The sequence below is a fragment of the Gymnogyps californianus genome, chromosome 28 (assembly GCF_018139145.2).
Source record: "Gymnogyps californianus isolate 813 chromosome 28, ASM1813914v2, whole genome shotgun sequence".
Lineage (NCBI taxonomy): Eukaryota > Metazoa > Chordata > Aves > Accipitriformes > Cathartidae > Gymnogyps > Gymnogyps californianus.
In genome coordinates, this window is record NC_059498.1 from 2,259,132 (window position 1) to 2,271,928 (window position 12,797).

Consider the following 12,797-nt stretch of genomic DNA (forward strand, 5'->3'; position numbering starts at 1 on the left):
AGGATGTCTGCTGAAAACCGTGGGGCCGGACCTTCCTTTGCTCCCGTTTCCCTGTCCCCAAAAGGGCCTTTCTTAACTGCGGGAGCGAAGTCTGGGCTGGCCAGCCTTAACCTCACACCCTGTGCTTGGCTGTGGGTGCAGGGTAGGAATGGTACCAGCAAAGGTGATCCGCCCGTCTGCGGGAGGGAGCTCCCTCGGTGCACTTCTTCAATCCATACAAACTATTGAATGTATACATTTTGGCACATACGGTGTAGCCTTTTGGTTTTGGACTGGCTCTTGAGCTGGGTAGCGCGCAGAGGGGGTTCAGCTCCTGTCACGAGGAGATGAACGCAGCTCTTTTCTCTAGACCTTTACAACCAAAGGTCTCGAGAAGCTGCAAGAGGCTGTGGTGTGCCGGCATCCGTGTAGATGGGCAGCTCCAGCCCTCGGCTTGCTTGCCACTTGGAAGTAGAGGTTTGGGGAAGTTCAGTACCAGGTCGCAGAGCTCTTGGTGCCCGGCTTAGGAACATGAGGAAAACACAGGACTGCTGCCAGAGCAACTGAGGTGCAAGTGGAAGTGTTAGATCGCCCTGGACAACCAGCAGCTTCCTCAAACCCGTGTGTGGCCAGGGCTGCTTCAGCCACGGGTGCTGAGCCACAGCTTAGTGCCCTCACCCCGCCTCAAGCCCAGGGGTTGTGCGAAGGGCTCCGGGTCGCAGCAGAAAGCGAGAGCCAGCCCACAGCGCTGGGGCTTGAGCAGCCCCTGTGCGGTGGTGGTGCTGTGACACCCTTCTCAGTAGCTGCCCCTGCCTCCCCGTCCCACTGCAGTCCCGCACACCGGCAGCAGCGTGAACCGCCCTGAAACGCGACGCTGCAGCCGGGATCCACCGCAGCACCCCAGGCTGGGCCGGGAAGCGAGCCCTGGGGACAAGCACAGCTTGTTCACTGCCCTGCAAGGCCCCGGGGAAGAGGTGAAGGGAGGCACTGCAGCCTCGGAAACGAGGTGTGAATAAACAAGGACCAGCACGTCAGCCCTCGGAAATACTGCTGCTGGGTAAGGGGAAAGCGAGGACAGCGGACAGGCCGGAGGGGAGCCCCCACACCGCACCACCGGGCACCACAATCGCTAACTGCGACGCTCACTCAGACAGAGAGGAACCCACTTCTTGGCCAACCAGTTTTATTATTCAAGTCCAAAGATAAAGCAGTTAGGTACTCACACTTGCAGCAGCTAGTTAAACAGGAGGCATGACCCTTTCATCAGACTGGTGCTGGAAGCAGGCAACGGGGACAGGCACGGTCAGCAGCTCAGGAGCCGCCTGCTGCCAGTGAACACGGCAGCCAGAGCACAAAGCAGCGCAGGGGCAAGGCATGCCGGTTCCTCCCATGCCCCCAAAAGCGCTGCAGCTCCTCCTTCACGCTCAGTTTACAGAAATTAGTGTTCTCCTCTCCAGAGGCAGGTGACACCGTCACAAAAAAGGCTGGAAACAGCAAGTAACAAGCCCTTCGGGCGAGAGAAGCCTTCAGCCCCCACAAGCAGCTCCCGATTGCAGCTGTGCATGGTGAGAGCAACCGGCTCGTAAACCCAGCGCATCCAACTCGCCTACAGCCGCTCAGCGCCCAGCCTGCATTAAAGCATTCGCCCTGGCAACCACCGTAGAAATAACAGTCGATGTTCACCCACACGAAACATCAGGGAGCACCATTTTCCAGCGACTGGCATGAAGTCTTAAAGTAGCGTAAGGACTCGACCGATTTGCTGCCACTGTGGCTGATGCTCAAATCAGCGTGGCATTTACCTTACCAAGAGCCTGTGGGTGATGCAGTCTCGCAGCTGCAACTCATATATATTTCATAACGTTTCCTTTCTCTTGCTGCAGAACAGCGCTTACCCTCGCTGAGGTCAGCTCCAAACCCTGCTCTCTCAGCTCAGCCAGAACGAAGACATAGCATTGTTCTTGGCAGCATAAATACATGTATTTGCAAATACATTTTTCAAGGCTAGTGTAAATAAATTCACATTCGCCCTGTAGCAGCATGTCCTTAATTACACATCAGAAAGGGGCTCTGCTCTCAAATCGTAACACACTGTTGCTGCAAACCAAGGCCGGCAGGAGGACGCAGCCAGCTTGGAAGCCCTCTCCTACATCCTGTTTTGCTTTGAAGTGGTTAGAAGTAAAAATCGATCAATTTAAAAACATGGACATAATCACTTCACTGTTCTTTGGTACAGACATTGGCCACAATAACCGATTGGGACATTTGACACCACAAGCACATGGCACACTTCGAGTTTAAGAGGTGCTTGAAATTTCTTTTCTGCTATGTAAAAAAAAAAAAAAGGAACACTTCCAAAGAGCCACTCGCCAGCCACGTGCCCAGAATTTCTGCTGCTTTTTAAACACACACCATATTCATTATTAATTTTATTCCTTGAGAGTCCAACTGGAAAACCCCAGCTATCGCTTCCGCTCGCCTTTTTGTGTCCTTTTCTTCTCCTTTTCCTTCCGCTCCTGCTTGGCTAGCTTATCCTTCTCTCGCTGGAGTTTATCTTGCTCTTTCTTCTTCTGGAACTCATCTCGCAGCAGCTCCCGTTCCAGCTTCCTGGCATTCACGACATCCTCCACGTTTGTGTTTCGGAACAGCGCTGGCGGTGTGTTAAGGGCAGACAACGCTCTGGCTGAAGCCGCACAGCTTCCGCTCTGCAGCCGTACTTCGGCGCTTTACGCTAGACACTGGCTTTAGCACACGGGCTGGTTTATTCTACCTCCCCCTTCACCTTCTGACTCCCACTTCAGCTTCCTCGCCAAGCAGGTAAGGAATTTGGGAATGAGGAATGGAGAAAGAAAAAGGAATCTCTGCTTGTTTTTCCAAATAGAAAAGTCATATAGAGTAAATGCACGCTCCCTAGAAAAGGATTTTTTCCTAGAAAAATCAAGTTGCCTACAGGTTCTTAAGACCGATATGTAAAAAAATTTGTAAAACCTCTACAAACATAATAGGAAGAAAAATAACACATACGGTTCAGCTTCCTCAAGTGGATTCACTACAGCTGTGTATATGACATGTATGTTTTTACCTAGATGTACACGTACGTATGCGTATGTATCTGCAGACACTGCGATTACAGCTGACAGCCCTGGGACGGGGAGCTGACAGCCAGCGGGCGCAAGGCATCCCAGCAGCTCCCCACCGGTCGGTCCCAGCTAATGGGATGGGAACGGTGCCGCACAGCGCTGGCTGGGGCAGCTCTGCCCATCCCGCCGGCCACGGAGGAAGGCTGCAGATGTGGGAACGGGTGAGGCAGCTCACACCAAGGATCGCCACGGTCTCGTGTCCTCCCTCCCGCAGCGCCTGGTGGCAAATGCTTTGGGAAGAGCATCAGAAAGAGCAGGTGGGTGTCTCCTCCGCTGTCTCTTCCTCCTAACCATCAACCTGCTTCCATCTTAAACCTGCCAGCTGGTGAGCTCAAGGAATGGCCCAAATTACTGTGTTGAGAAAAACATGGGATACTCGGTCCTTGTTCACCATTGCAGTTCAGTGGCACCACGGCCTTAAGAGTTTCACAGTAGTTTTGTTTCTGTTGAACTTTTGAATTCCTGACATGATTTACCTCTCTAGACACCAGTTAACATTAAGCTGCTGTTCTGGGAGAATTATCCTTATTAATAAGCATGTTCTGTGAAGCTTCAGAGAGGGTGGAAGAGGGAAGGAAGGAATAGAGGAGAGAAAAGAGAATGACAGGATCAGTCTCTGGTGTACACACGGGGCAGGGAGCAGATGGACGTCTAACTTCCATTATGAGCAAGGTCAAATGAAAAGAAAAATGAATCACCAAACCTAAAAGGTGGCCCTAAAGAAACAGGGAGTATCAGCACGGATAAGGAAGGGTGGGAAACTCACCGTGGAAGCTGCCTTCCTTCCAAAAAGCCTGGATCACTGAGAATTCAAAGGATACATTTTTCCGATCCAATATTTACAGCTGTTGCAATCGATCCATCCTGTTCATCCTCGCCAGTGAGAGAATTAAGGAAATATGGACATCAGTAATGAACTTGTGCCTCTATACAGTCACACTTAACTCAAAACATGTTAAATAACAATTTTATCAAGCCACGAGGAAGAAGCTAAACACTCATGCAGACAAAGACCAGGCAAGCACAAAACCCCATGTCCAGCTCCCTCCTGCTGCTCGAGCGCCAGGTACGATTCCCTCCTATTCAACTGTGCTCTTCACGGAAGAACTTGTTCTTCAGCACTACAAAGAGTTAACTTTAAACTCTCCCACTCTACACATACTCTCTCTAAAAAGGATTTTTTCAGCAGATTTCTCATCAGAAAGCAAGAGATAAATTCAATACATTAACTACCGTGCACAGAGTTACCAGGAGGTGATTCATTCCTCTTCTGCAACACACCTGGACTGGGCAAACCTTACCCAGCCAAGCATGTGTTGGTGGGGAGTGTGGAAATGGCAGAGAAACATCCTCAAAAGAGCATCTGCTCACGGCACTCCACAGACTAGGAGCTTCCATGCTTTTTTCCATGGAATTTACTTCATTGTGGAGAAGGAAGATTGAAAAATTTCCCCAACTCTCCCCGCTAGACACTTCAAAGCCGGAAAGGCATTGTTTTACGAGATTTTTAATAAACATTGTCCTTCAAAGCACCGAGTCTCAACTGGGTCAGGAAAAGGATATTCCTCCTCATCCGTCACGTTGGCATACTGGGCCAGGAGGGCAGCTTTCCTTTGCTTCTCTTCCTGGGAGACCTCCTTTGGCTTCACCACAATCTTGGCCTGCTTCTCCATCATGCTGGCGATGGCTTGGATCTCATCTGGCAAGGAGAAGAGTCAGAGCATCAGTCAGTCCCTGCAGACGGGGCAGTGAAGTCCCAGCTGAGAGATGCCACATGCCGCTGCTTCCTACGTCTGCAGGCCCCAAAAGGCACCGTCCCACTGTCGCAGGCTGTGTCCCGTCTGCAGGGAGGCAGCTGTCACTGGGGACAAATGCCCTGAGCTAAAGGGAGAAGCCTCACCCAAAAATATCCCCCACCTCCCACAAGCCTTCCCACAAGGTCACTGGTGGTGCTGTCAGCGCACAGAGCGCGGCGAGCCGGCTGTTTTTGGGAATTCAATCTCAGACTTGAGAGAGCAGGAGCTGCTGAAGAGCCAGCGAGGGGATGGTTGAGGCCAGCACGGCGTCTGATGCGGTGATATGACACCAGCTTCTCCTCGCAAGGAGGAATTCCCCCGTGCTATGCGCGGCCACAATCAGACGCTGTTTTTCCTGGAGCAAGGGAAGTTTCACAACGAAACTTTGAAAACAGTAAGACTCTTGCTAATGAAAATCCATTTTACTCCAAACTGCATTCTCTTCTGGTTAAAAGCGGCTAAATGTGTTTGTTTAACCTTGCACTTAAAACCACATCAAATAGAAATTCTGAAATCCCAAAGTGGCTGATCAGTTTAATACTCTTTCTTTTCTACCTACCTAGGGAAACAAACAGCTGATTTACCTTTCAACATGGAAGTTCTGCTGCCCATTTCTTAAAATGACATTTGGGTTTTGACATCAAATTTTTTTTAGTTTGTTAGTAACTTATCCTCAGGATTCTGTTATTCTAAGTAGATATTGACTTCATAGGGGATTTATCCTTTTATGGAACCACAGTGAAATAATTAAATCCTTGCACTTCTAACAACCTAGACACATACTGCTACCTTCTTTCTGTGAGAAGTAAGAAAAATCCCTGCGGCTAACCAATGGTATGAGCAGGAGGAGTCCAGCAGCAGCTCCAGCAATTCCAATCACTGATCCCCAAAAGAGGGATTTATTTTATTTAATGCACAGACTAGTGTAACTTTTCCCTGTCCTCAGCCAAAGGCAAGGTTAGGCCAAGGACAGACTTCAGTGAATTTTCGGGGAAAGCCGCTGAACTGCTGCACAGTTCAGCTGCCTCGTCTATAAAGAGGAGGTGAGTGATATTTGTGAAATGCTGAGGTTTAAACAAGAAAAGCGCTATATAAACACAGGCCTCACGATAAGGGCTCACTGGGAGAACTATTTCTAGAATGACATCAGTCAGTGACAATATTCTGTTTGCAAACACAACCAACAAAAAAATCCAAAGCAAACAAAAAGCAGGATTTAGCCAAAAGGGATGTTACATTGTCACGGGCTATGGTTAGGTCCGTGCAGTTGGAAGATTACTAATTGATCCATGCAGTATGCTTAAACCAGCAAAATCTTTCCAGCCTATGACTTCATTGTACTCCAGAGCTCTGCTCAATGACCAGAACAAGCCTCCCCCGATGAACAAGAACAAGACGGAGGTCTTTGCTCCCGAGCCGACAGCTGAAGACGAGGGATGAATTCAGAGGGTACAAAGAAACGGTGGGGCTATACACATGACTGGGAAAGGAGCAGCATTAGTATAGCAGCAGCAGCCTCGCAGAGCTTCCCCCCCTACAAGCATTTATGGAAAAAAAGGACAGTTTTAAGAGAAGATTTTGAAAGAAGAAAATAAGGATGCTTCCTGATGTGTACAGGGGTGAGCAGCAGCAGAAGAGACAGCACAGCTCTCCACAGGTGCAGTTGTAGTTGTATAAAAACGCCTGCCTTCCAAACTAGCATAAGCTGAAGTAGCATAGGCATTTTACACCATAACAACTGCATCTACCATCAGAGTGCGGGCTGCCACCGCTACATTGTTAGCATTGAACGGGGAGAAAGCCCTAAGTGTTTTGTGAAAGGAAATTGAAAAAATCCTACAGAAAAAAAAAAAAAAGAGAGAGCTTTTCCTCTGCAGGATTATGAACCCAAAGAGCAGCACAATGCTAGGGACAGCCAAAAGTGAAACTCCTCATCCTCATTTCATATTTGAAGACAAAACAGTAAATAAGCAGCAATGGCAATGAGAAGCAAGTCAGATCTGCAAACATATTAGCAGCGTTGGCGTTAACTCCTAACAGGACGAACACACAGTTCTCATCTTGGTAAGGCCCTGCAAATTACTCATACCACGAGGAAAGGCACACCGAGCAGCGACACTACCTTCTTTTTTCTCTTTGGCGTCAACAATCTGAGATTCAGACCACTTCTCGACTACTTCCCTGCAAACATCGTTTAAGAGATCTTCTTCCTAGTAAGGGAAAAGAGACTTCTCAGTCTTGGAACAAAGTTGGTCTGCTTTAAACAAGCATGAATCAGATATGAAAAGTACCAGCTGCAAAGAATCTGAACACCCAGCAATATGCTCAAGCGATACAGCTTTTCACACGAAATCTACTCATTAAATGCACACACAGGACTTTGGTTAACCTGGGACGACACAAGTCATGCGATGCACTTACTTGTTGACACAGCTCAGGACTAGAGAATGCCTTGACCCGCTATGCAAACACAAGGTGTCAAGGCTGCCATCCAACAGCTCTGCACCGCGCCAGATGCTGCATCACCACGGCGGTTTACTTTTCACATGATACAGCTCTAACAACACACGCTGGTTTCATAGCGGCTGGCTCTCTAGGTGCAACAGCCCTACAAACACCGACGAAAGGCAATCGGGGTATCTTCGCTCTAGAAATCTACTGCCCAGCATTGTCTCTCTTCTTGAGCAAGGCTGCGGAGAAGCTACTCAAAGTCCACCTCCAAGCCAATCTCACTACAGCAAATAAATTCGACTGGATAAAACATGGGTCAGGGCCAGTATCGAGCTGAAACCACTTTGGTGGTATTGACAGACCATCTCCTCCCACCAGCAGGGATATTCTTGTCCTCCCTGACCTGCCTGGAGCATTAAACACGATCTAAAGGTGGCAGTGGAATGTATTCACACTGTTGTTCGTTACTGAGGAAGACTAAACTGCAGGGAGAAAGGAAACGCACCCAACTAGCACCAGGACAGTATTCCCATCACCAGATCCTTCACTTGTGGAGCTCCACCATGACTAGCTCTCTCCCCAGTGCCTACGTACAGCTTCTCGGGGGACTGATTAACACCGTAATTCAAGTTCCAGCAGTAGACAGGCGACACACTACTCTACCCCATCTCACCACACGCGGTCACAGCATTTCTGCAAGAATTGCCCAGTACGTGAGTTCAGGTTACAGAAGCTGAATCCAGGCAAGAAACACAATCCTGATAAAAAAGAAAAGTGTTTTGAAGAGTTACAGCCAGGAGCACTTCACTGGAAAGGTGTATGTGTACAACAGGCAGGAAGTTTCGATACTTTTTTATTTATTTTGCTCATTAACACTAAATGGGGTTTGCTTAGGACAAACCAGCAGCAGAGAGGCAGAGGGGCTTGAGGAGAGCTGATATCAAACAGAAACTAGCTGGCCAGGGACACCTCCGGAATGAGCCAGCTGGGACTGAGACGTCCCCTTCCCGTGCACCTTGCCAGGTCTGGCCGGTGCACTGCCACTGTTAATGCCCAGGCTAGATCCAGGCACTGCCTGCAAATCCTTGCGGTCATCCTGCTCTTCTGGGGCAGCAGCACTGCACTCAGGCAGGAAAAAATCGGACAGCAAAGCAATGGTGACCTCTTACTAGAGCTGTTCTGCCAGCCCTGACCATTGCCTACCCTGCCTATGCCAAAAGCTAGCTCTGAGAGGCAGAAAACCTGATAAACTCTGCCTAGAAAAGAATTTCTTATATAGGTGTGTAGGAACCAGACCTCCGTCATCTGCCCCTTTCCCCACCTTTCACAGCCAGGCATGCAGTAATTGGCATTTCAAAGACGAGCACACCAAACCCCTGCGCACAGACTTCCCACCAAAAAGACACCAACTTCACAATCCTCATCTTGAAAACTTGGGCACTAGGTACCCAAAAAAAGCACCTTCAGGTTCCAGGACAGACTGTCACTGAAAACGTTACCCATCCAGCAGAGCAAAGCCCACCTGCATGGGGGACAGCAAAAAAAGTTGAGTTCTCCACAACTGTGGGAGACACGAGATAAAAACATACGCAAAAATCTCTCCACCTTTTGCTCCAATACAAATAAAGAGCAACGCAGAATGAAGTCCTCCCACCCGGAGCCTACAACAGCTAAGTACAAAATTCTGCGTGTAACAGGCAGGTGGCAGGAGAACCGACACACAGCCATCACACAAAGTGGCCAAGCGCCGAGATCACGAGCACAGTTCAGGGCCGTACACACAACAGAACAAGGTCCCTGGGTTGGGGAGGAGATGCTACAAGGACAAACACGCGGGATACTCGAGGCTGTGAGAGGAGGTGATCTGCAAACACAGAAACAGCAGAAGGACGAACGGTTTGCGATTCCCACTGATACCAGACTCCATTTTAAGAACTCAACATGCCTTAAACAAGAGTAGATCCAGAGGACAGGATGATGCCTCATCTGCTAAGATCGGGTATAAGAACGGGTGGTTTAGGTCTGGAAGAACCCACTGACCCCACTCCCACCGGGAGATGACACTGAGATCCTCACAGGAACACGGGCTGGATGAGCAGACCAGCGATGAGGACGATGTGCACGGAAACACCATTTCAAGTGCCAGTCAGAGGCACTTGTGTCAGCCCTCATACACACATACAGTCATGAAAAGATAAGGAAAATCAGCATGGTTCAAGGACACAGAAGACATGAAGGTTTTTAAGTGTGAGAAACACTCATAGTAAAAGGATCCTCCTCAACGGATGGGCTCCCCTGAGTGCCGGGAATACTGGCCCACTGGAATCAAGGCTGGCAAAACAATAAGCAACTTTATATTAAGCGAGGAGAGAAGGCTGGGAGAGACATATTCCCTGGACGCCTGGTTTCAGTGTGCAGGAGGAAGAAAATCAGGCAAGCGATGATAAAGGAATGACAGCAAGTGGGAAGGAAAATGAACGGCAGAAGGCTAACACTGATGGCAGAGACCTGCGCAACCTTCTAATGAGGGTTTGAGCAATAAGAAACACATCAGGTATTTGTTTATTGGTGGAGGCAGGCCTATGAGGGGAGAAGAACACAAAGTGAGACGTTCTAGCGATCCCAGAAACAATGAACAAGCAGCCTTGGAGCTGGAGAAAGGAAAAAACAAAAGACCAAGATGACAGTGTGTGAACGGACACGAATGAAGCAACAGAAAAGAAACACGATGGGGCGGCCTGGGTGCAACTAAACCATCAGGGAAGGAAGCAAAGAGAAGTTCTGCCATGCAGTGCACGCCGTTTGCTGTAGCACCCTTCCGTCTCACTGCGGTCTGGAGGGAGACCTCTAGCAGAGCACTGACTTCTGTGCCTCTGGGACACTCGCTCCCCACGTATAAGAGCAAACACTACCAATAGTGGTGGAGTTCAGAGAGCTGAGGGTGCAACTACCAAATATTTTCATCTAGTATTCCCCAAACAAACAAGAAATGATGTTGGTTTAGAGGTTAGTAAATACAGAGAAAAATTAGCTATGGAAAATACAAGTGAGCCGGATTCTGTCTGGTTTAAAGAGAAGAGCTGAACAGAAATAGATCTCGGTTCTCAGTTTCTTGATTTGAAATGGTTACATCTGAATAAACTCAGGGAACTAATGCATGGCATTGTCAGGACTGAGGAACCGTGGACATGAGCGCAGAGGTCACCTGAAATTTATTTTCATGAGGGTTGTCAAAAACAAACAAACAAAAAAAAAATTACCTGGAATTTGTGTACAGAACAAAGATAAAAGCCTTGGCAAGAAAGGCCCCAAATTAACCAAATAAAAGATTTTTTGAAAAGTCAATACAGAAATAAGCATAGAGTCTACAAATAAAGAAAAAAAGGTAATTCAAAAGCTTGAGGGTTCAAGAAACAAAATTGTTTTACGAGAATTGCAGAAAAATCAAACTGAGCTCAAAACTGCAAACGAAGCAAAAGTCAGCTGCAACTGTGTCACAAAGAAGAAAATGAAGAGAAGAAACAGGGCTGTGGTGCAACATGTGCAGGACAAAGACAGCCCAGAACTCAATCAACATGAAAACCCCGCACCAGTTCTCAAACTGGGCGGCAGCACACGAGAAGGGTAACTCAGCACTAAAGGGAAAAGGGGAAATATCGGAACATAACGCAGCCTACTGCAGGGCAAGGGACGGCCACCGCACTACGTACCTCCAGGGCTCGGAAACAGCACACACAGCGAAACGTAAGGGCCACCCCAGGCTTGTGAGTCTGCAACCGGTGTGGTCAAGGATCAGATACGGGCTCTGCCTTTGGTGGTGAAATGAAGCAAGTCTGGTAATTACAGGTAAGTTAATCAACCTCAGCTATTTTAGAACAGCATTTTCCAAAGACGTTTTGCTCTGCCCCTAACGCCAGCAGGATGCACTGTTTGCTTCTCCTGTTATTTTAGGCACAAAGCTACACTGCGACAGTTACGCTTCTTTTAGAAGCTGCCTTACTGCTGGTGCCCCAGGGTGGGGAAGGGATGGTGGAAGGCAGTGAAGAGGTGCTCTGTCTTTTAGGAAAACCAATTTAAAATGGCATGCAGTCAGTGAACGGAAGGAATTACATGATATAGTTACCTATGATAACAAAAAGCTGATTGTAGCGACAAAGTCCCTTTGGTTTTGTGCTCCTATACAGACATTTTGGGAGGAAATCAGCGATAGCCATTGACCAGACTGTTAATCAACAGCAGCACGCACTCACTATTTAACATTTTACACTAGAAAACATCCATTTATGCAACATCCTGAGATACAGATACTGTAAAAATCCTACAGCCCCTAAAGGCGGTGACTATTGCAGAGAAATTCTTTTCTGCACTCTCCTAACTCTCTCCGAGAAATCTGGTGGGGGGAGAGGCAAGCACTGCCCACCCCGAGAGCTCCAGCCTCTGCCCACGCATGGCTGGCAGCGCAGTTAATCTCTGTCCCAGCTGCGAGATGGACTCCAGCTCCAGCCTGATCCTGGAAGACAACACCGTGCTGTGAGGAACGAGATCTGCTGGAGGAATGACGACCATCTAACACAGCTATCGTTGAGTCACTCTGAAGGATTTGCCATTAAAAATCACGTCTTAAACTGCACTTGGGCACTACCAGAAAGCCACCCAGCTCGCAGGCTAAACCCTGTGTCCTCCACGCAAATAAAAAGCGACCCTTTTCTTCCCCCACACGAACAGCCACGCTCCACAGCAGCTACCAAAGTTTCCACTCTGCCTCAACGCTGGCACAAACCCCTCTCCCCAACAAACAAAAAACCCCAAACAAACTCCGAACACCTGAAGGGCCCACAAAGGCCCCCGGAGGTGCTGAGGACCCCCTGGGGAAGGCGGTTATCCACCCCAGGGCCTCAGGGGAGCGACGCCCGCGTGTCCCCCGCGGTTCTCCACGCCAGCCCCCCACGGAGCCTCCGGGCCCAGCGAGGCCGCGGCCGCCCGTCAGCTCCTGGGGGTGCGGGGGAGTCCCAGCGGGGAGACGGAAAGCGCAGCGGCGCGGACCGGGCGGCAATACCCGCCGGAACCAGCCCCTCACCCTGGGAGACTCGTCCCGCCCGGCCCGGCCAGGCCGCCGGTGGGAGGAACCCCCCGCCCCGTCCCTCACCAGGCAGGCGGCCAGGACGCCGCGCAGCGCCTCCAGCCGCTCCTCGTCGCTCTCCTCCTCGCGGAGCAGCCCCTGGATGTAGGCACCGTAAACGGCGCGGTCGAGGCCCAGCGCCTCCAGCCGCGCCGCCAGCCAGGCCGCGAAGCCGCCCGCCGCCTCCCCGCCGGGCGCCGCCATGTTGGAGCAGCGCCGCCGCTGCGCATGCGCACGTGGCCGCCCGCGGGGAAGGGGGGGGGCTCGACGGTGGCCGCGGAGGACAAACTTGTGGCGGCGCCGGCGGGAGAG

The 12,797-nt window shown here is 49.9% G+C and overlaps 1 protein-coding gene across 2 annotated transcripts; it reads right to left on the reverse strand.

Annotated features, from left to right (window-relative positions):
* Positions 1 to 1,153: 1,153 nt before the first annotated feature.
* Positions 1,154 to 12,689, reverse strand: CCDC43 (coiled-coil domain containing 43). 2 transcript variants are annotated; one of them, XM_050911973.1, is made up of 5 exons: positions 12,513 to 12,689; positions 7,038 to 7,125; positions 4,683 to 4,818; positions 3,941 to 3,999; positions 1,154 to 2,629 (listed from the first exon to the last, which is right to left on the reverse strand). In XM_050911973.1, exons 1-5 carry the CDS (start codon positions 12,687 to 12,689, stop codon positions 2,442 to 2,444), a joined length of 648 nt encoding a protein of 215 aa, XP_050767930.1. In that variant the 3' UTR covers positions 1,154 to 2,441. The 2 variants fall into 2 exon arrangements, with proteins under 2 accessions (XP_050767930.1, XP_050767931.1); XM_050911974.1 differs by lacking the exon at positions 3,941 to 3,999 and having other exon boundaries at positions 2,491 to 2,629.
* Positions 12,690 to 12,797: the final 108 nt, after the last annotated feature.